This window comes from Microcebus murinus, chromosome 14, assembly GCF_040939455.1.
Source record: "Microcebus murinus isolate Inina chromosome 14, M.murinus_Inina_mat1.0, whole genome shotgun sequence".
NCBI lineage: Eukaryota > Metazoa > Chordata > Mammalia > Primates > Cheirogaleidae > Microcebus > Microcebus murinus.
In genome coordinates this window covers 54,833,235-54,857,856 of record NC_134117.1, presented here as the reverse complement: position 1 = coordinate 54,857,856, position 24,622 = coordinate 54,833,235, and the positions used below count along the sequence as shown (strand labels likewise).

Genomic DNA, 24,622 nt, shown 5'->3' with positions numbered 1-24,622 from the left:
GTCAAACTCTGGACAGGAAGAGCTGTTTTGATTTGAGTCAGTATGTACCAAAGTTACCAAATTTCCTGTCTACAAATCAGTATCTGACTCCAACCTAACCATGTCATTCCTGATTCTGAATTAAAACTCTTTGCTGGACTTATAAAGCACTTCCAGAAGCTCAATGAACCAGGATTCTTAGATGCACATTACATATCTTCTGCTATCATGGGTTCTACTATAATTTCAACTGATCAACAAATACATTTATTAAACATCTGTTACATAATAAAGCAATGTGGAGAATACACAAATCTGTAACCCAAGCCCTTCCCTCAAAGGGGTTATAATTTAAAATATAAGCTAAAACATTCACATATAAAAAGATATAGAATCCAGGCAGTGACAGTACAAAATGTGTGGCAGAGCTAATGAGTATTCTATAAGTTGTAAAGAGGGAGGAAGAAATCACTAAACAGATGGGACTTGAGTTACACCTTTAAGGACAGATAGAGTGAGATTATGAAAGAGGGAAGAAAGGAGCAAGTAAGGGACTAACAGAGTGGATCTGCAAAGTGAACAAGCTAAGACAAAGATGGTAATGCACGTGGTGGTTAAGGAGTAACCTACTCAAGGTATTCAGGAGCATGGGGAGATAGAGGTTACAACTGTGGAGTATGCAGACATATGTGTGAACTCCTAATTCCATCACTTATTAGCCTGTGCAAATTATTTAGAATCCTCCTTCCTTTATTTCCTCAGCAGTGGCAATTACAGTACCTACTTTATAGGACTGTGGCTCACAATAAATTAAATAAAATCATATACGTAAGGTACATCACACAACCTGGAAATTAGTAAGCATCACCAGTGATCAAAAACAACATTTATTATTAAAGATGGAAACACAGACTGGAACTCAATTATAGAAGGCATATATATTGGGATGCTATTTAGACAAAAGTCCAGACACATGATAAGAATCTAAACAAGGGGAGAGGTGCTGATAATGGGAACGTAAAATCAAAGATAAATGAGATCAAAAAGGTAGACTCCAACCAGGATTTAATTACTAAATAAAAGGGTGAGATACTGAAGTGTACACAAACATATGGTTAAGATAGTAAATTTTATGTCATGTGTATTTTACAATTTTTAAAAGGGGGGTGGGAAAGGGTTGCAAAGGAAAAGTAAAGAGCCAAAAATTAACTTTAACTTAAGTAACTGGAAAACCAAAGGTACCAATAAGAAAAGTCACAAAAAAGGCTTCATTTGGGAAGAGGATTCTACATTCTGGTTAGGTATGAAGTGATGCCTTGAAAGCCAAAATAACATGTAAAATAAAAAGAGATGCAAGATTAAGGCTCACTCACTGATCTAACAATGACAATCAGTGGGTAAGAGAACATACCAGCACTCATAAATACACTAATATACCTTAGTCACAACTACTTGGCTTATCAGTCTTTACTGCAGTAAAAGAATAGATGGATGGTATGAGTTGGTGACTCTACTTAATACAGACCAAAAAGAAAAGATGTCCTCCTCTGAGGCATCCCAAAAACCTGATTACAAGAAAAAGAGGTCATTAAAACCACCCACTTTATTTACCTTTTATAATACAAATAGGACTGTAACAGCTCCAATAACACAATGGTACCTTGATAATCCTTTATTACTGATACCATATATTCTAAACTAAAAGGTTAATTTGTTCAACTTGTTCTCCATATATCTCCATAAATGTTAGCAGTGAAATTTTATGTGTGAAGTTTATTTTCCAGAATTGCTAATACTTGTAATACTTTTTTCCCTTGTAAGAATAACATGGGCCAGGCGCAGTGACTCACGCCTATAATCCTAGCACTCTAGGAGGCCGAGGCGAGAGGATCACTCAAGGTCAGGAGTTTGAGACCAGCCTGAGCAAGAGCGAGACCCCATCTCTACTAAAAATAGAAAGAAATTAATTGGCAAAATAAAAAGATATAGAAAAAATTAGCTAGGCATGGTGGTGCATGCCTGTAGTCCCAGCTACTCGGGAGGCTGAGGCAGAAGGATTGGTTGAGCCCAGGAGTTTGAGGTTGCTGTGAGCTAGACTCATGCCATGGCACTGTAGCCCAGGCAACAGAGTGAGACTCTGTCTAAAAAAAAAGAAGAAGAAAGGAAAGAAAGAAAGAAAAGAATAACATGCACATGAAAAAATATACATATGTGATCATTTTTTACAAGGTGAACACACCCATGGAACCAATACCTAAACCAAGAAACGAAACAATACTAGACTCTCAGAAACCCCTTTCATATCCTATTCCAAACACTCCCTCCAAGCCCCCACAAAGGTAATCAATCTCCTGACTTCTGACGCCACAGATTAGTTTTACCTGTTTTTGAAATTTATGTAGATGGAATCATGCAATGTTAGTGTCTAGCTTCTGTTTTTGCTCAACATGGGACTTGTAAGGTTCACACATTTTTATATGTGGCTGTAGTTTGTTCATTCTGATCGCTGTTTAATATTCATTGCCTGATTATGTCACAACTTATTTACCCATTCTACTATTGATAGGCATTTGAAAATTTCCAGTTTGGACTATCAGTCCTGACAAGAGCAATTTTTTCCCCATGTCTTTTGGTGAATATACACATATAATTTTATTGTGCATAAATCCAGGTGTGGAACTGCTGAGTCATAGGACATGCATGTGTTCAACTTTAGCAAATACTAATGAACTTTTAAGGAAAAAATACTTTAAGGTCTTTATAGGGAAATATGAATGATTAATAGATTCAACAGAAGGTGCAGACTTCAAAAACTACTTTCAGAAGGATAAACATATTGAAGATAGTTGATTCACATCATTCCCAAAGGAGGCAATTTACTTTAGAATAGTTTCATCAGCAATTTAGTATATGACATTTAATAACAGTTACAATTAACCAAGTTTGTCTTGTTCTTTCTAAAATTGATGATGCTAAAATTTAAAAACAAACAATTACTATCAATAAGGTCAAGTAACTATTTTTTTCAACGTATTACAGGAGAATATAAATGTTATAAGTCAGACTTTTGCAGCAGTTAAGTCTGTACTGATTTAATTGGGCTCTTGGAAACAGAAAGGGACTTCAGAACTAACCTTCAGGTGACCATATAAATGCTTTCTACTTCAATGAACATGCTAATAAAAATCCATTTAATCCTAGAACAGGATAAGGACATTAGGCAAAAACTAAGGGAATCTGAATAAAGAATGAACTTTAGTTAATAATATGTCAAGATTGGTTCATTAATTTTAATAAATGTACTACAGTACTGTAAAATATTAATAATAAAGGAAGATAGGTGGGATAAACAGGAACTCTATATTATCTTTGCTATTTTGCCATTTTTCTGTAAGTCTAAAACTATTCTCAAATAAAATAAAGTTGTAAAAGCCCATTTAAAACTCTGCAACATAATCTGCAGATTGTAATACACCTGCTAAACTCTTTTCAGAATGCAGTCCAGATGTACTTTAAAAGCTGTTAGACACACAGGCCCATGCATCCACCCACCCAACCCCACACACATATATTTTCCATCTATGGGCTTAGATACATAGATGTATGAAGGAAGCATTCTATCTATGCCAATTTTGGTTAGCTCCTAGCTATAAAACCATGAACAAGTCTCAGATTTCCTTTTTTATTCCATGTAATCTAATCTTTCCGAGTATATACTATAAGCACTTAAAGATTCATTAAGAAGCAATCCCTTAGTTATCTTCAAACAATAAAATAAAAGCATCCAAACTCCAAGTAAATTGAGCACTCCGACAATCATCTCTTTGAGTTCAAATCATCAAGTCTTTCTTTGCTTTTACTTCAAGGGGGAGAGAGGGAGGGGGGCAGGGAGACAGGAAGGGAGGAAGAGACAGAGGGAGGGAGGGAGGGAGGAGAGAGAGAGAGAAAAAAAAAGAAAGAAAGAGAGAATGAGAGGAGAGAAAGAGAAAGAGATAGAGAGAAAATAAAGACAGACAGACAGGGTGCCTTTCAACTGGTAAGGAAAATAAACAGCCCCTAAAATGATGTGAGACCTCCTGGAAGGAACCCTAGGAAAAGAGGCAGGGGATCTAGGCACTAGTTTCAGCTCTACCACTAATGTCCTTTGTGGTCCTTGCACATCTCTGGTCCTCAGTTTTCATAATTTCAAGTCTATTTTCACTATAATAATTCTTTCATGAATCAAGAGGTCTTTTCCTTATCACTTCTTGGCTGTGCCAGATGTCCTGGTTAAATCTTTCATCCTTACCTATTGTATAAAACCTTTAGAGACCCTAAAATAATAATAATAACCACCATCACTGGATGAATGCGTATACCTAGTGAGACAGTGACAGAGAGAGAGAGAGAGAGAGAGAGAGAGAGAGAGAGAGAGAGAGAGAGAGAGAGAGAGATGATGATGATGATGATGATGATGATGGACTACCACACAGCTTTCCATTTCATTAACCTTGTACTAGTAATCATACCACTATAGAGATTGCAAATATTTACTTGCTAGTCAGCATTCTGACACAGGTCTTGGCTTTCTTAGTTTCTGTTTAGAAGCCTATTGGAAATCAACTGTGGTTCTAGTAAGCTTATAACTAAATCTTATAACTAAATCTTTTGAAGTTTGGTTCTTCTGCAGCAGGAGTTGGCAAACTTCTTCTTAAAGAGCCAGATAGATGATAAATATTTTATGCTTTATGGACCATATGGTCTCTGTCATAACAGCTGAACTCTATTGTGGTGCAAGGGTAGCCACAGACAATGTGTAAATGAATGGATCTATGTTTCAATAAAACTTTATTTAGAAAATCAAGCAGAAAAGTCTAAGTTATAGTTTGCCAACACCTGTTCTAAGGGAATTGCAGGGGTAGGGGAGGCAGTAAGAAAATCAACTGTCAAGATAGATTTTGTAAAACCACATGAGTTCACACTGAAATAAATTGTTTGCTTTGCAGGGAGAAAATGCTTATGAATCATGATCTTCACATACCTGAGAATGTTCAACTTTCCCCTGCGTGAACAGGTCACATCACCAATACCTAAGATAGAGCAGGAAAACACTCTCCCTTACATGGTTGTTATGACATAACAGGGGCTGTGTTAATTTATATAGGCAAAATTTACAAGATGACCTGTAAAAGTAAAATACCAGGTTTAAGCAACTTTAGTGATAAACACAGAAACCCAAATCTAATCAACCATCACTTCTTCCATATATTAAGCCAAATTAGTTAAAATAAATGTCAAGGTCACTAACTTTCCTAGGAAAGCTGTTCTGTTTCCATGCAACCCAGTTGGTATAGACCAGCAGACCCCTGGTCATCCATAACCTGTTAAATTTCCAGGAGGCCAGAGTAACTACTTTTGGAGCTAACATAGTTCTGATTTATACTGAGATGGGACAGTGGTTGTTCATCAGTATGGTCTAATCAGGCCAAGATCAGATCTATCATCCCTCAGGGTCTACTATAACAAAAATGTTCCATTATGCAATAGTCACCTCACTAAATTCAGCCCCATGTTAGCTACTAGGTGTTCAACAGCAGGCTGGAGCAAAGAGCCGGCCCACAAGGATCAAGCAAGTGCCTTTTTAAAAACTAATCTTAAGAAGCTCCTCTACATGGCTTTGCAAAGTAAGCAAAAACCATGCCAAATAGTAAAAAAGGCACTTACTTGACTCCCACAGGCCAGCTCCACACTCTAGCAGCTAAGATGTCACTGGCATGGTACATGGAGAGTGAGGTGGAAACGATATCTTGCCAACCACTGTAGGAATGGTAGTGAAAGACCTAAAAGAACAGAAAAAAGTAAAGTCAATGTCAAAGGTAAAGGCCCTCCTGAGCCTGTTTACATGGGTACCTCAGTATATAATGCCAAAGAAGAAAAGAAAGTTTAAAAAGACCGTATTTAGGTCATTCTTACCTGCTAGTTATTACAGTGACTCTTAGGACAAGAGGGCACTTTTAAAAGAATATGAGTTGTACCTAGAATCTATGTAGATTGGCTATGAGAAACTGTAATTTTTTTTTTCAGAGAGATAAAATATTAAACCTTTGGTTACCACACGGTAAGCTCAAATAGATGTGAAAATTGGGAATCTAACAGGGCAAAGTGGTGTGCACCTGTAGTCCCAGCTACTAAGGAGGCTGAGGCTAAAGTATCACTTGAGCCCAGGAGTCTTGTCAAGGCCAGCCTAGGCAACATGGCAAGACCTCCATCTCAGGAAAAAAAAAAAAAAAAAAAAGGGAAAGAAATTAGAAATCTGAAGGAACAACTCATAAACCAATACTTTTAGAAATACTTTTAAAGAAGGAAAATATTTCTTCATCTCATCTCAAAAACTGATAGAAACTTAATAAACAGTGAAAAAATATAAAATTTTAAAAAATTAAATAAGTCTCAAACTATCCAGGTTCATTCAGTAACTTTCATAAGTTCATAAAACTTGGTAAATAAAATATATATATATATATGTATATATATTTCCAATTCACGTGCCTAGATATACAACTCTCTGGTTTCAAACAGGTTCTGTTTGAAAATAATAGGAGATCATTCCAAAATGAGAACAATAATAAAAAAAGCCCTTTCACATACCACTACCTCCTCTCTCCATACCTACATTTTTCATGGGTAAAATAATTTGTGGGAGAAAAATAATTTGTGTGATTAGCAAGAAAAATAGCAACAATAAAAAAACAAACAATTCTTAATTAGCAATACCATCTTTCCTCCTGCCATCTAATCATTTCTACAGAAAAAAAAAAAGTCTCTTCCATTACTAGAGGTCCATTCAGTACCCTTTCCCTCAGAACCATGGAAGAAACAACGGAAGTAATAGTCAGCTGAGTTTAATTATTCTTGAGGCACTGGAATCTATCAAATAAAACGGCAAAGAAGTGTTAGCCAAAAGACCATTCGTGCAGGATCTCTAATTCTAATATGCTTAAAAATGGGTCACCTTTTTAACAATCTGGTGGTTCAAATTGCCCAGATCCCAATTAATTTAATGAGAATGAGATATTCACTGTTAATAGCATATCTGGCCAGACTACATCTTGGGTGCCTAACTTTTTCTTTTTAACTTTGGCTTGTGTTTGCTTTGTCTTAGCTACAGTCCCTGGAAAGCATCCCATTTATTAGTGTTTCCCTTGCTGCCTCAGCAATTCTGGTTAATGCACTATAGCAAATCATTTGGAGGGACAACCTGAATGAAGCGCTATACTGTGTATTCTGCAAAAATGCTCAAACCATTACCAAAAATGTTACAAATGAAAGACAACAGTATGAAATTGAGAAGATAAAATTTATCTTTTTAAAACAATGACTACAAAATAAGAATATACATCAACTAATACATAAGATTAAGACAAATATTTATTTCACACCAACTACCTGTCAAAAAAGAAGTACTTCCCCTTATTTCTAGACCTTATTTTTCTTTTGCTTGCCCCATAAAACCATGACACAATTTGAGAACAGTCTTGTTACCACAAAAAGCACATATCCTTTTACAAAATAAAGCAGATAGTCCCCAAATTGTAGATAATTCCAGACACAAAGAAAAGAAACAATGAATTAATGTCAACAAGTTTCCATCCACAGCTTGTCTGTACTTGAAAAATCTGAGAATTTTTAGTAGAGTAAACCAAGCTTTTGCTGCAGCAGCTCAATCCCTCATGAGCTTGCTGTATCATAGCAGATGCTGTTCTGCATTTTGCACATGATATGTTCATCTGTGTAATAAAACATTATTCTTTGCCTTCTCTCAGGAAGTACAAAGGGTTTTCCCAGAAATATGATAAACGAGGACATTCCACACCAAAAAAGGAAACTGGCTTTTTTGAAAGTCAAAACAACACTCCTAAGTCTAACTTTAAAAATGGCATAATAGATTCCTCTTTCCTGTCCCCCAAAATATTCAGCTAAAAAGACTTTCAGTCAACAGATGTTTAAATATATGGAATAGAGACAGAAATGCCACAAAGTAGTTAAAAATGAATGAAACAGAACTACATGTACCAACTAAATAAGCATTTTTTAAGTATTAGGCAAAAAGAACAAATTGCAGGATACATACAGTGTAATACCTTCTAAATAAGGTTTTCAAACATGCTTACAATACTATGTAAGGTTTACAGATACATACATATACAGCAAAGGATAATAAGCATATGCATAGGATGAGAAACACCAAATTCGAGAGAATGTTACTTTTGGGAAAGACGACTGAGAAAGGGTACTTAGAGGCAGCAACTATAGTGTTTAATTTGTCAAGTAAAAGATGTACATTATATTATTCTACCTGTTTTTATAAACACAGTTCATGATTTAAAAAGAAAAGGCTTTTCCCCTTGTATGTTTAACTAAACACAATGTAATTTCCTTATGAAGGACCCCTCCCCCCCCCCAAAAAAAACCTCTGGTGATGGAATGGCCTTTCCAAGTGAGCTCCTTTGAGAGCGATAGCTTCAATAGTTTATCTTCTATCTTTTCTTAAACTAGTGCTGTGACTTTCTGATGCTGGCTGTGATGTGACCTTTGGATCCATAACTCAGGGTCTCAGCTTGTCTCGACTTTTAATCTTACAAAGAATGCTCATTTTAGGTAAGAAATCTATTATAGTTCCCTTTCATTTTCTCTCTTTTACTGCTAAAAGCTCTAGTAATCATTAAAAAGAAAGCCATTATATATTTAAAGCTCACCCAACTTCGTGTCACTTGGCCAGGCTAACAACTTGAACTCATTCTGAATCAAACACCAATGCAACATGAGATATTAAAATTAAAGAAAGCAATGACTGGAATTCAGCTCTCTATTAAATAAATGAGTATTTCAAAATCTTGCAGTATGTTATACTAAAATTCTGTTTTATCATCTCAGCTGTACTTAGACAACATTTTGAAGCTTAAGTCAGAGCTGAAAAAAAAAATTTTAAGATTTCATTTTCTTCAGGGTTAAAACAAGAACAAAATAAACCAAAGTATTACCATGTATACATATAATGTCACATATTCACAAAAAGTATACCCTTGGGGCCCCCTCAAAAAAGAAAAAAACCACCACCAGCAGTTTGTGACCAGAAAAATCTATTTTTCCTGTCTATTCAGCAACTTCAAGCACCAGCACCCAAAGATCAGGAAAAGAGAGGCAAAAGAGAAACTAACAGATCAAGACAGACATAAGCTGGGAATCCTGTGTTTACAAAAAAATGTAATTCCATCAAAAGCAAATCAAAAACCTTCAATCTTCTCATTACGTTGTTACTACTTCTTCCACTCCACTGAATCTATCTTTAAATATGTATTTAAAGTATTCTGACATCTGTATTCTGTTTTAAAATGAAAAATAGGTTTTTATCACACTTGGCCACTTGCCACAGCCCTGCTTCATGGCAGCTAGCAGAATTCTGGCAGTGCAAGATACAGGATATGGTAGGGGAAGAATGGAAATACAGAAGATTAGTTCTAAAATAAACACCTCCAAAACTCTGTCATCTTTGGAAATATACATATATAAAGAATCTATAGTTGGCAATATCTCTTTCAAATAGTTCCTTTCTCTCTTCTGCAGTGTCCAGCATGGCCCACCTCCCACCAATACATTCCGACTAGATGCCATGTATCAATATCCCAAATTATTTTTTGAATTACAAATCTTTTTCCATTACTATTTTTACTTAGTATTTTATATAGTCCTGCTTGTTTCAGTACAATCTGTGAACTGTTTTAAGAATATTAGCTGCTGAATGAATCAAAGAGAAGTCATTCCTTCTTGACATTTCTATAATTCCCATCATTGTAGTATTGGGCACTGTTACCCACAGGGTTGAAGAATTTAAGCCATGGTCTCTAGGACTGTTTAACTCACTCTCACTCATCTAACATTGATTGAATGCCTATGTTATTGACACTGTACTAGGCTTAGGTCATAGAGCTGGAAGAACATATACAATACTAGTTGCCTATAGACTACTATAGTCAACTAATCACTTGTTCAGGTTTTCACACTTAGGATTCCTAAAGTATAACTACAAAATAAACAAACATTTTCTGTTTCAGGCTGGCAAGGCCACAACTCTGAATTTATAAATTACTACTTCAGTTCCGTCTTACTTCAACACTCCAACCTTAACTGTTTACTCCCTTCTCCCAACTCTCTGGGCTCCCCAAGACATCTTCCCCTCTTCCTCCACTCCCCTAAGCAGTTTGAACTGCAGAAAAGAAGACAAAGGAGAAAGGTGAGACTAAAGCCGTAATGAATTCTTTTAAGGGGAATACAAAGTAAAATGCTCATCAAGGTGTCAGAAGTAATTATGAATACTGCCCTTAAAAAGGAACTGAAAGGCTGTTTTTCTTTACTTCAAGCTCTTGACCCTTGGTGAGAATAAGCAAATATATGATACCTGAGTTTATGATTTTATACAGGCCACCCAATGAAATAAAGTAATAACTATTTGTAAAGTATTATATAAAAATGAAACGTCTTAAATTAAAGAATTTCTTTAGGTTCGCCTAATCAAGCATCCTTATTTTATTTTATTTTTTGAGACAGAGTCTCGCTTTCTTGCCCAGGCTAGAGTGAGTGCCGTGGCATCAGCCTAGCTCACAGCAACCTCAAACTCCTGGGCTCAAGCAATCCTCCTGCCTCAGCCTCCTGAGTAGCTGGGAGTACAGGCATGCACCACCATGCCCGGCTAATTTTTTCCATATATTTTTAGTTGGCTGATTAATTTCTTTCTATTTTTAGTAGAGATGGGGTCTCGCTCTTGCTCAGGCTGGTTTCAAACTCCTGAGCTCCAGTGATCTGCCCGCCTCAGCTGTATCTTTTATTTTTATACCTCCAGAGAAACTGGAGTGGCAGAAGCAATAGGAATCTCATATATCTACATTTCTAATGTGGAAAGAAAGGTTGCTTAAAATTTTACTAATAAAAGGTTTCATGCTTAGGGAGAAATATTTTTAAAAAGAAAAGAAAAAGATAAGATCATCATATGCTCAACATTACATAAAAGGGAATCAAAACAAATTAAGTCCATTAAAGAGCTCTTTATCAACTCATATACTATAAAAGTGGAAAGTTGGGCCCAGCCCAGTAGCTCACACCTGTAATCCTAGCACTCTGGGAAGCTGAGGGAAGATATTGCTTGAGTTCAGGAGTTTGAGACCAGCCTGAGCAAGATCAAGACCCCATCACTAGTATCTCAAGAATGGAAAAACCAGCACCACATATACTCACCAGCAAATTGGTATTAACGGATCAACACCTAAGTGGACATATAGGAGTAACATTTATTGGGTGTTGGGAGGGTGGGAAGGGGGAGGAAGGGACGGGTATATACAACCACAATGAGTAAGATGTGCAATGTTTGGGGGATGGACATGCTTGAAGCTCTTACTCGAGGGGAGAGGGGGGCATGGGCAATATAAGTAACCTTAACATCTGTACCCCCATAATACGCTAAAATAAAAAAAAAACTTATAAAAAAACATTAAAAAATAATAATAATAATAAAAAGACCCCATCACTATTAAAAAAAGAAAAAAGAAAAATTAGCCAGGCATAGTGTTTCTCCGCCTGTAGTCCCAGCTATTCTGGAGTCTGAGGCAAGAGGATCACCTGAGCCCAGAGGTTTGAGGTGGCAGTGAGCAAAGATGACACCACTGTACTCTACCCAGGTCAATAGAGCAAGACTCTGTATCAAAAAAGAAAAAAAAAAAAAGTCAAAGAAAATTATTTAAAAGTATTCCTCTAATTAATAAATATAATGTTAAGAGCTACTACACAAAGTTTTAGAAGAGCATAATACATAGAATACACTCTTTCAACAAAGATTTGCTTAGTGCTTCTTATGCTATGTGTTCCTATTCATACTGCTATGTAAATCTTTCAAATTCTATGAGGAAAGAGAGGGGAGGCAGGCACATGAGAATAAGGTGGACATCTGATTTGATACACAAATTTTAAAATCACTTAAAAATAATTAAAGCAGGTCAGCACATGTTAAAATACAAAATTAGAGGCATAGAAAAGACAAAGAAGCATATTTAACATGATTGTAAAAAGGAACACTCAAATGAAGGTCAAGAAATAAAGTTTCAATGCCTGAGTAATAAATAAAGTCTGACAGACCTTGAATTGAATTGCCTTTCCACTGGTACCAGCTAAGTGATAGCCCACCTCCAATCACCAAGTTCTATCAATCCTACTTCCTAAATCTCCCTTCTATTCCCTTTTCTGCATCCCTAATGCTACTGTCCTAGTTTAGCAGCTCTTGCTTGGTCCATTGAGATGCCCCTTACTGATGATATCTGTACCTCTCTGGTCCCAATCTCTCACCCAGTCTTCACACTGCTGCCAGCGTGATCTACCTAAAAGCACAAACTTGATCATCTGATTCTTCTACTTGAAATTTGTCAGAGGCTCTCATATTAACAATCAGTATTTTTTTAAAACTGTGGTTTCAGTTGTAAAATCAATTTAGGTGGGTCCCAACCAGTATTTCTTTAACAAAACAGAACAGAAACTATGTATGTCTCATATATAGTAAAAATATTTTTTCATGAAACTCTAAATTTATGGGTGTGCAATGTGCACATATAACTGGGTTGTGATGTAAACTGTACTTCTACTGTGAGGAAAACACACACACACACACACACACACACACACACACACATCACTGACCTAGAGAATAAAATTTCAACTTCTTCACAAGTCCTTTCACAGTCCAATCCGTCACCATAGCAGGCTCTGGAGTCAGACTGTTTGGGTTTATATGCCAGGTGTGCCATTTGCTAGCTGTGTGACTGTGGGCAAGTCATATACTATGTGTCACTTGGCAGCTGTGACCCTGGTAAATCACTTAACCAACTGAGGTAACCAGTTTTACTATCAGTAAAGTGAGGATAATAACAGTACCTACATCACAGTATATCACAAGAATTAAGTGAGATAATCTATGTGAAGTGCTTGACACATGGCATATCTAAAAAATATTGAATATCATTGGTATTACTACTACTACTATCCAGCCTAATCTCCAGCTATTCTTGCCCATGCTCTGCTTGTAACAAACTACTGGCTGCTTGTCAAATACATCTTGCTCCCTCATCCTGTCATGTCAGATCTTGGTGCTGCCTGGAATGACTATCATACTTTTCTAGTCCTCCACACATTATATTTCCACATGTTCCATCTCAAGCAAGACCTCCTCTGTGCAGCCTTCCCCAGCTCTCACAGTTAGGTCTAAGTGCTCCCACTGAACCTTGATTAGAAAAAAAAAAAAAGGGCAGCCGGTTACAGTCTATTTGTACCACGTTTCCTGGCCAGGCCACAAACTCTTTTAGGAACACCACAAGGCATCTCTCTCCCCAGTGCTTCACAAAAAGCAGGAATTCCATAGACATTTTCTGAATGACTCCAGGTTATTTAACCTTTCTAAATCTCCATTTTCTATCTGTACAATGGGATCAGTATTTTACCTAAAGGAGAATTTTATAAAAGTATCAGTTACAGAAGCAGCACTCAATTATCAGGTTTACTGGGTGGGACATTTTAGAAACCCAACTAAAGTACCAAGATCCCCAGAAGGCAAATACCTTAGGCTCCTATCAGCTAATACCTGGAGGGGAGCTTGGGGAAAGAAATTTAAGAAATGCAGTCAGTAGCAGAGATGGTGAAATCTCTTGGAAGAAAACTGCATGCTTGAGAAGGAACATGGCTAAAAGAGAAGATGAAAATGAAGTAGGATCCACACTGACACCCAGTACAGTACAGTTTCAATTCTAGCCAGACCTAGGCTTAAATCCAAAACATTTGTCTTGTCCATATTTGCAACTCTAGAACTAAAACAGTTTATGACACTTAGGTGAGCCTGTCTCACCCTCAATTTCCTCATCTATAAAACTGGGATAATACCTCTCATAGGGTTAAGGTGAAAATTAAATGAGGTAACAATGCCCTCATACTTAATTGCTTTCTTCTATATCTATTCTATCTATAAAGATCAGGCAGTTCAAGCTAACCTATTTACTCTCTTATTATTTTATCAGTCACATTAACTTTCTCTGAACTAAAGTTTAAAGCAGACGTTAATATAGTACTCAAACATCCTGTAACATCAGTTACTATAGGTAAATAAGATATACAAAGTAGGCCTGTCTGAAAAGGCAAAAAAGAAGTTTAAAGGATATTATAAACTATAAGGCAGTACAGTTCAGGACTGTACATTTCTAACTGTCCTCTGGACAGTCTCATACACCTAATGGGCTCCTCAGCAATTTTCTGGTGATTATTACAAATACTCCCCAAACAATAAAATGGATAATAAATAGCTAGAAAAACTATGTAAAAACTGAAAACTTTAGTAACAAAGCATGAAAGAAAAGTAAATACCAATTCTTCTAGATTAATAAATACTATTAATGTCATTAAAGAACTTTTAGAAAAGGCTCTTCTTTTAAGAGTGATGTCAAAATGCAATGCTACATTATCCAATTATTCCAGAACTGCATTAGAAAAAGTTCAGCTTTAGGATGCTATTAGACCCAGTTAGTGATATAATTTGCTAACTTATATTTTTATCAATGTAAACAATTCAAGCCTGTATGCTGTTTATGGGCCAATAATTCACTAAACGTATTAAAAATAATTTGCTTGAAGTCAATTTTCATTTTTACACAGGCTGTCTCACAGAAAGCATTTAACAAAATGCAACGAAATAAACAAATTGTTTCCCTTCTTGTGTTGAACGCACAGAGAACAGGTTTTTCAGCAGGTGTTGTCAAGCTTGATCTAAGTCAAATAGTAATCATTCGAGACCAAATTTGAGTTTCAGTACTTACTGTAAGAATTTAACCCAAATTCACTTTTTAAAACCAATCTCAGCTTAACAGTTTTTAAAATGAAATACAGAATCATGTAATTTAGTAGGAAAAGAGCAGAATGGTAAAAATCAGATGATGTGTGATCCATTTTCAGCTCTGTCTTAACTTGTTGGGCCACTAAGGAAAAAGCCATTTCACCATTCTTATACTCTTATTTCTTCAATATCAGGTACTATTGAGCTCTAAATTCTAGAATTTCTAAAGTACACATCTTCTACAATGACATCTTAGTTTTCCTAATAACATATTATTCTAATAAGTCTAAAAATTACTAGAATGGCATTAATCAGTCAAATAAAGAATAAAGGATTCACAGCCATGGCAACATAGTGAGACTCACTATCTACAAAAAAAATTTTTGTTAATTAGTGGGCATGGTAGTGCACATCTGTAATGCCAGCTACTTGGGAGGCTGAGGCAGGCAGATCACTTGAGCCTAGCAGTTCAAGGCTGCAGTGAGCTATGATTGCACCACTGTATTCCAGCCGGGGTGACAGAGTGAGACCCTGTGTCAAAAAATAAAACAAACAAAACAAAAAAACATAAGAATAAAGGATTCAAAGGCTGAGATCCTATACTGAAGGTAATCTTGACCTTAATCACAGGAAAACAAATAGTAATATATGTAAGAGAACCTATAGGTACACAAAGCTAAAATGTTAGAACAAATAAAAACAACATCCCAGCAGCTAACAGTGTGGAATAAAAATAAAACCCTAGCCCCCACTCCCAACCAACTAAACAGACCCCTCTTGGCCAAGGAGACCCCAGAAAAACTTTAAAAACTAAATTTCCCAGCCATGATTAGATGAGAATACACCCGCTTCCTCACTAACCATCACCAGATTTTTTTTTGCTTAGAGTTAAATAGAAAACAGCTCTATAAAAACAAAGAATGTAAGACTTCCCTGCTAACTTCAACCAGCTGCCTAATGCTAAGGCTAGACTCAATTTAGACATGATAACACATTCCTTCCTGATAACTGACCACTGACCACAGACTGGTTGTGACCGTTTACAGAGGATGTGCACAAAGCACCTTTGTTATTTCACCGTTTGACATACAGAACCTAATTTTAATGCATTTTAATGTTAAGTCTCCAGCCCAAAGTAAACATGGGACATATGTAACACGTTTGCTTACCACATATGCATGTGACCCTTCATCATGAATATTCATAGCTCCTCCTATAATCCATTAAATATGTATATTGAGCCAAACCATTTAGCATAAAACTCTTGTCCCACCCTTGCTCCAGTGAAGTACCTACTTTCTGTATCAGCCAGAAGCTCCTCTTCCCAGCCTGCAGGTTGCAACCCAGCATAAGAAATAAAGTTCTCCTTTCCAAATTTACAGATCTTGTCATTTTAACTTGACAAATGCAAATATTTTTGCTTTCGGGCTGCCTCATGTTTGAAGTTGAAATCAAGGAAGTGGTCGTGGTCTTCTGTAATAGCACTTCATTCATATCATTATCTGAAGGATTTGCTATCAATTTCTTGTCTTTTACTTACACCACTCTTGATGCTAAGTTCTATGAAGCATAAAATAGAGACCTCTGGGTCTTAGAAAAGTTCGAATAATCAGAATTTCAATAAATCCAAGTCATTCATTTAAATATTTTATGGGCTTCAAAATAAGCAAGATTTTAAGATAAATAAAAGAATGGTTGTTTCCTTAAAAAACAAGAGAAGTCTGTTCTAAACATATTTATTCAGAACCCTCAAAATCTTAATATTTGGCCAGGCATGGTGGCGCATGCCTGTAATCCTAGCACTCCAGGGGACCAAGGTGAGAGGACTGCTTGAGTTCAGAAGTTTGAGACCAGTCTGAACAAGAGTAAGACCCCCATCTTTACCAAGAATAGGAAAATTAGCAGAGCATAATGGCGCACACTTACAGTCCCAGCTACTCAGAAGGCTGAGGCAAGAGGATCACTTGAGTACAGAAGTTTGAGGTTACAGTGAGCTACAATGATGCCACTGCACTCTACACAGGGTGACAGAGCAAGACTGTTTCAAAAAAAAAAATCTTAATATTATAGTACAATAAAACAACAAATTTGAAATCTGATTCAAACATATATTTAAAATAACCTGGATAATTATCATACTTTTGCTGGCTATGGACAGAAAGCTAGTGACCACTCCTGAGCTAATCCAATGGTATCAACTCTTTCCATCAGCCCACCATAAAGAGGTGTAATATACAACCAAAGATAACAGTGGCAATACCAAGCTTAAAGCAATTACTCAAATGTGGCTATATAAGTAATTAAGCAAGTCAAAACCTGGGGAAGGGAGGATGGAGAGGGTAGAAAAAGAGCATACCTTTCCCCTGGCAACCAGAAAAAAAGGGTGCATTGTCAATTAATACTTGTCCAAGCATTATCTATATACCTAGCATTGTGCTGGAGTCTATGAGAGACACAAATGTAATAAAATACACATCTTTGCCTTTATCTTCCCAGTAAGACAACATGCCCACAAATGAAACATTTAGAGCAGTGGTCCCCAATCTTTTTGGCACCAGGGACCAATTTCATGGAAGACAATTTTTCCACGGAGGTAGGGCAGGAGGCAGAGCTCAGTCAATGATGCGAACAGATGAAGCTTCGCTACCTTGCCTGCCTGCCTAAATTTCATGGAAGACAATTTTTCCATGGACACGGGGTGGTGGGCAGAGCTCTGCATGCTGATTCCTAACAGACCAAGAGTTGGGGATTGCAGAGTTAGAGAACAAGTCTGTGTCAATTCAATCTGTGTCCTGAAGATAATAAATCCTCTCAGAATTCAGAGGGCAGAACAGAACAACAGTAAGTGATTAAGAGCCAGGAATTATACAAATTAAGATTCAGACTAAGAATTCTTGAATCTACCTCCATTTAAAGGAATTTCATGCCAGGTACAACAGAGATGGTGAAAAAAAAAATCAAAGATAAAAAAAAAAGAAATTTCAATCCTAGGTCTGCTAGTAACCACAAACATAACCTAACAAGTCACTTCCCTCAGTTTCTATTAGGTTTGTTTCCTCATCTGTAAAGATGTTAGATTCTAAAGGAGTCATAGGTCAGTCTCTAACCTGAAATGGACCTTAAAGGTTAGAGGAGTGATTGAGAGTGATTAAGGCTGAAATTCAGCTACAAAAACTGCATAAAGGTTTAATATGGATGTATGGGACATCTGGGGACAGTACAGAGACTGGCTTAAGTACAATGGAGTAGTATTTGTGCTGGAGTGAATCTGGCAATGTAAGGTTGGGCCAGATTATGAGGAACTCAATTAGAGAATTAGGACTTGCCTCTGTGGCAGGCAATGTAACCTCTGCTAAAACTTTCAGATTAGGCTGAAACAGTATCATTCCCAAAGAACTGCAACGTGTAAACTAAAGAGGGACAGCCGCAAACTATTACAGTACAATGACAAACTTAAGTAAAAGATGCAGTAATTTAGCTGACCACTAGAAAATGCCAACAGTTAGGCTGTCATAATCAGAGATGAGACAGTTTGACTTAGCAATGGAATTACACAACTCACAATGAAAGGCAGTTCCCCTTCAAAGAATCATCCTTAAAAATAGCAGCCACTTTCACTAACAGAAAGGCATGGAACAAACATTTTACATCAGCTTTGGTTACTGTCACAAGCTGGAGAGAAGGAAAAAACTACATTAGATGGTACTGAAAATACTCAATAAGCCCCCACACCTTTACTCCTATTCACTCAGATGAATGATGTTTTAACAGGGCAGGGAGGATTTATAACCTCACAATTGCATTTACTAATTAGCTGAACTACTACTATATTGCTTTAGACTCATTCTCCAAACTTGGAAAGGATGGATTTCTCAAACAAAATATTAAGCAGTAATGTAATTGGTTATGAACCCCTGGCTCTAATTTACCATACCTACTACAGCAGAACAAAAGTGGCACAAGCTGGACTTGTGATCCCATCCAATGCAGACTGCCATCTGCTGCACATACACAGGATGTCTCCTATGCAAGATTCAACCTTAGTGTCTCTCAGGGACCTTTATAAGAACACCTATTCTTTCTGGCAAGTTGTTTGTTGCAATAGTCACCTAATATATGTGCCTCAAATCAATATTTCCTTAAAGGAGAATTCCTATTCATGGAGTTTTGAAATTCCAATACTTCCCTAAGAGATAAAAATAAATTTTATAAGGAGCAGTTGCACTTTACAATAAAAATAACACAATAAGAGGGTCAGAATATCTGAGATGGATGGGTATCCTAAAATTGTTAGGTATTACCTGTATAACTCTGGCCAAGTCTCTCCCCTTTCTGGGCCTCAATACTTTTCACACTGAATGGCTTGTGAGGAATCATAGAATATCAGATGGAGACAGCTGTAGACATGATGGCTTCAGAGCAATCGCAGAAAAATAAAAAATCTGTTTACATATATTATATAATCATGTTCAACTTTTTTCAAGATCTTACAATTCTAAATTCATTTACAAGTCACCATTCCCATGAAAACACTTCTGCCCTTCAGAAATAACACTTCATTTTAATTGTGCTTTCAGTTACAAATTCAGCACATCACTTTTATCCACCCTAGAATAGCACAGAGAACACTTTCATGAAGTATTCCCACAAGGAAGACACTCACAGCCTGACAAATTTGCATAGTGGAAAGTATACATGGCACAAATAAAAATGCTAAATGAATACCACACCCAAACAGTCTTAAAAACAAACTGTGCAAAGTCAGAAGATGTCTTATCAAAATACAGAGTTAAAGACAACTTGGGATGTCTTGAAATAGTTTGGGGGAAAGGGGGATGCAATCGGATTTTTCAGTGGCCTTATGCTTTTAAGAGAACAAAACATATAACTGGAGGCTACGAATCATGCAAATTAAATTGAACTGTAGAAAAGCTCGGCTCTTGCCCAAAAGCTTCAGCAAAGCAATATGCCAGCATGCCAAACACGAAGAAGTACAATTTTCTCACAAGAATGAGGATAGGGTTCATATCTATGACTAATAATAACAATACTATCTTGCATTTGCAGAGCATTAGTTCTTTTCATAGCTCTTACAGGCACAATTTTATGCTGTCATTGGTCTTGGAGTATCCTCTGTAATAACTCTTGTTCAGTTTCCTCTTAAGAGCTATATGATCAGAACAAGGCAGGTGATGAGTTTGTTGAGGGCTGAAGGTATTAATTTCTCCTATGGGGCTGTCTGCAGTGATCCTCTTATTACCACACCGTATAACTCAGCCATAGGAAATAAAAGCTACGCTCTTTCTCTCAGAGTTGGCCAAAGACCCACACATGTGGGATATAGGTCTAGGAAGTCTAAGGAACCGGGAAACTCCGGACTTGTTAGGTCAAGAACTCCATGTCAAGTTGATCTCTTGCAATTGAAAAAAAAAATCCCTCTCACTCACACACACACACCCCAAGACTGTTCAAATAGAAACCCCCTTTCATTGCCAGCCAATGAAATCCAGCAACAACTGGTTAACACAATCACCAAATCTCTGCCTCTGTGAACAACTTGTCATATTCCCTTCTCCTGTGCCTGCTGCCCACCATTCCTTCTTCAGGCACGCGTGAACAAGCTTATAAACCAACCCTGGAAAGAACCACCGAAAGGACCTTTAAAGACCCGAGGGGATGGAGCTTGCCTCCTGAAGCAATGCAGCATCCAGCTCGAGGGAGCTGGGCACACACAACGCAGGGAGTCACAGAGGGGGATAAAGTTTGATTTCCCTTCTTGCCCGTTCCCAGAGGACCGAGGGAGGACGAGGAAGCGACCCCGCCAGGGTCCTGGGCTGCTCTCCGGGGACAGTTCCCAGCGGCATGGCACTGCCACTCTCCTGACACAGACGAGGCAGCCGCGGCAACTCAAGACACCCCACCCCGCCTGGAGGAGGCAGAAAAGGGGACAACTTGCACCGGGCTTAGTTCAGGAGCACTGGGGGAGAGCTGTTAAGAAAGAAGGAGGGAGGAACCGAGATTGGAGGCGGGTCGGGGAGAGGTTCCAGTCCCGTCCCTTCCCCGCCCTGGTGTCCCCGGTCCTGCGGGAACATCCCCGCCGTCGCCCCTCCTCCTCCTCTCGGCTTCCTCCCGCCCGCCCTTCCTTCCTGGTCGCCGCCGCAGGCGCCTGAAGGGCACGGCCGCTCCCCGGTGCCTGGCAACCTCGGGAGCGGCCGCGAGTTGAGGTAACTCGCCTGCCGCCCGGGCGGCCTGCCCGCCGGCGGCTCCCACACGCCAGCGCCGCCCCGCCCTCCCCGGAGCCGCCGGGCGCGCTAGCTCACCGTCCGGTGGTGGTGCTGCTGCGGGTGGCGGCTGACGCCCAGCCCGGGGAAGCAGCCGACAGTCAGCGCTCCACAGCCGCCGGCGCCCCCGCCGCTGCCCCGGGAAGAGAGGAGCAGCAGCAGCGATCTACCTGCGGCGGCCGCCATCTCTCAACTGGAAACGGCGCCGACCCAGGCAGCGCAGCGGACGGCCGGGGCGGAGCTAAGACCCGCCACTCACCGACGCTGGACCAACTGCCGCCTTTGGCAGAGTGGATGAGGCGGAGCTTCCTGCCAGGCCCAATCGACAGGCGGGAGAACCACATTTGAGGCTGCCTGTCACTTCCAGAGTTACCTATTATGGGACGCAGTCAATTACGGGCAAATTCTAGGGAACCGGTAATTGGCGCCTGAGCCCCTCAAAATAGCAGCGATAGAGGTGGCATGTTCGATTCAGCTAATCTTCACCAAAGTTAGAACAACGATAAGGGTAACTAGGGAAATAGATAGTTGTGCAAAGCTCTGTTCTAAGTTGAGTTCTGAGTGTTCTAAGTTGGCAAAATAGGCACCAAATTAATAACCATTAACTAGGTATGCTGTAACTCTCAACGGCACTCCCAGAGTTATCATTCATAGCTGATAGTATTTGGGTATGCTGAAACTAACCCTACATCGTGGAGTGATTTAATGACTGTGATGTGTAGCATAATACAGGAGTGGTAGAATGATTACAGTATCAAAGTCCCAGAGGGAGTTCATGCCATTGGAGTGAATTAACACACCTGTGCACATTTCAAGTACCCAATTCATTTTTACAGCATCTTTATACTGATATTCTTACACTCTCCTGAAGGAGCACGTGCTATTTTCACATATATGCCCTTGTGCGCATTTATTAAACTACAGAAACAGAACAAAGGGATAATATAATAAAAATCATGTAAAGGCTATTTTAGTGAAGTTTCGTCATTCTGCTAAAATAGCCATTAGAAGCTGGGCTCGGTGGCTCTCGCCTGTAATCCTAGCACTCTGGGAGGCTGAGATGGGAAGGATCACTCACGGTTAGGAGTTCGAAACCAGCCTGAGCAAGAGTGAGACCCCCGGCTCTACTATAAATAGAAAGAAATTAATTGGCCAACTAAAAATATATGGAAAAAATTAGCCGGGCATGGTGGCACATGCCTGTACTCCCAGCTGCTCGGGAGGCTGAGGCAGGACGATTGCTTGAGCCCAGGAGTTTGAGGTTGCTGTGAACTAGGCTGATGCCACGGCACTCACTCTAGCCTGGGCAACAAAGCGAGACTCTGTCTCAAATAAATAAATAAAATAGCCATTAGAATATACTTTGTAATAACTCTTAATCACTTTATCTTAAAAAAATAATTATTTCTACAGGAAACAAGCTCACAATGAGGGCTCATTAAATACCGTGCAAGTAAGGAGATTTGGGGTTCCTGTATTTCCTTAAAAGAGGATTTCCTTGCTATCTGTTTATTATTATGAGCTGATAAATTCTCACACCTCTTTTTAAAATCTGGAGCAGATAAACAGTTTGGAAAGCAAATACAAGTATTATTCTAAATTTTGGAAAAACATCTTTTGTAGTGTAGCCTTGGGTGATAAGTTTTTTTAAAGACCTGCGAAAATACAGAGAAAATTTTATCACTTGTTCTAATAATATTCTTTAAAGTTTGACTGAAATGGTACTTTCTTGTCCAAGAAGAGCTAAATAATGAAGTGGAAGTTTTTAGTATGTTTATCCTCATGCCCCACCTACCCCAAAACAGCGTGATGACTGGCTTCTCCAGGTAAGAAATATGCCACTTGCCCAAAAAGCTTTATTGTCCAAGAAGTGGAACCTGAGAGCTCGGGAATGAAGGCCCATTCAACAGCTGCACACAGTAATCCCCCTAGCTGGAAATCCTTGACATTCCTGGAGCAACTTCACTTACAATCATTTTCCACTCATCTATATTTATCCCAACTGCATTTTATGTATTTACTCATGCCGTGTCATTTTCCTTTCTCTCTCACCCCTTCATGCTTTCTTACCCCTTCTTGCCAAGATCACCATGGATTTTAGTTTTGTTTTTATTTTCTGTGCCTTTGCCAAGTCTGGCTATGAATCAGGATTGTTCCTACCATCTCAACACTTTACACTTTGAGAAATGTTACTGGAATTGCCTTTCCCCTATTTTTCCAAGTATGTAGATATGCATCCTGCTGTACTGAGATTTAGTCCTATGCATTTGCAAAAGAACCATAGTAAATTGTTTTTCTTTTAAGTACATAAATCTGAAACTGGAGGGATTATCAAAAGCTTTCTTACTACCTATTTGCCAAAATGTGTCATCTTTTAACTGCTAAGATGAAACCACTGATGTACCAGAGGTAAGCTGTGTAGGATCCACTGATTAAAGTGGGTTCTAATAATTTAGGGTTAGCAAATCCCAATCTAAGCAAATGTCTTTGCTTAGAAAAAATCTTGATCTAAGCAAATGTCAATTATTTCCACACAGAGGAAACTTTGTCCATAGCTGCAAAGCACATAACTCATAAGAGCTGGTTGGTCAAGCCCCATGAGGAGAAAGTGTACACAACTCAACAGAAAGTCATCTTCATACCTTAAAAAAGTAAAAAATTATATCTATATGTATATATAGAAAGGGATTTAAGATTCATTGAATACTTGCCATATGCCAGAAATTATGCTGATCACTCTAGAGATACTACATTTATAAAGAATGATAAAGCAACCACAAAAAAACTTTAAAAAGATGGTAACTCTTATGAGTAAGAAGTTGAAGAAAACCTCAATGGTTTTCAATAGAGAATTGCTTAAATCAATTAGACACTAACTTCATGACAGAATATTACTCAAACATTAAAACATAGAATTTTTCAGCCAGGTGCAGTGGCTCATGCCTATAATCCCAGAACTTTGGGAGGCCAAGGCAGGAAGATCACTTGAGGCCAGAAGTTCAAGACTAGCCTGGGCAACATAATGAGACCCCATCTCTACAAAAAGTTTTAAAAATTAGCCAGGTGTGGTGGTACATGCCTTCAGTTCCAGCTACTTGGCAGGCTAAAGCAAGAGAGTTGCTTGAGCCCAGGAGTTTGAGGCTACAGTGAGCTATGATCAGGCCACTGCATTCCAGACTAGGTGACAAGGTCTCTCCAAATAAGTAAATATAAATAAATAAATAAAATTATTCTATCTTTACTTTTTAAAAAGTAATACAGATAATACAGTATAGATGATCCTTTTAAAAGTAGTTTATATGTATATAATTTAGATAGATAGAAATTTCTGGGAGAATAAACAAGAAAATGTTTTACCTCTGGGAAGTTTTAAGGGATAGCTATCCTTTTGAATGATTTAAATTGTTCCTGACTGTATATTATTTTATAATTATAAAAACATAGTCACTAAAACCTACATTGCTGCAGA

At 38.2% G+C, this 24,622-nt stretch overlaps 1 protein-coding gene across 1 annotated transcript in view; it reads right to left on the bottom strand.

Annotated features, from left to right (window-relative positions):
- Positions 1-21,435, bottom strand: part of MCU (mitochondrial calcium uniporter) — a 177,608-nt gene extending 156,173 nt beyond the window's left edge. Inside the window, exon 1 of the mRNA XM_012762540.3 lies at positions 21,193-21,435. Coding sequence (XP_012617994.1) covers positions 21,193-21,339 — 147 coding nt within the window. The 5' untranslated portion in view covers positions 21,340-21,435. The remainder of the gene's footprint in view (positions 1-21,192) is intronic.
- Positions 21,436-24,622: the final 3,187 nt, after the last annotated feature.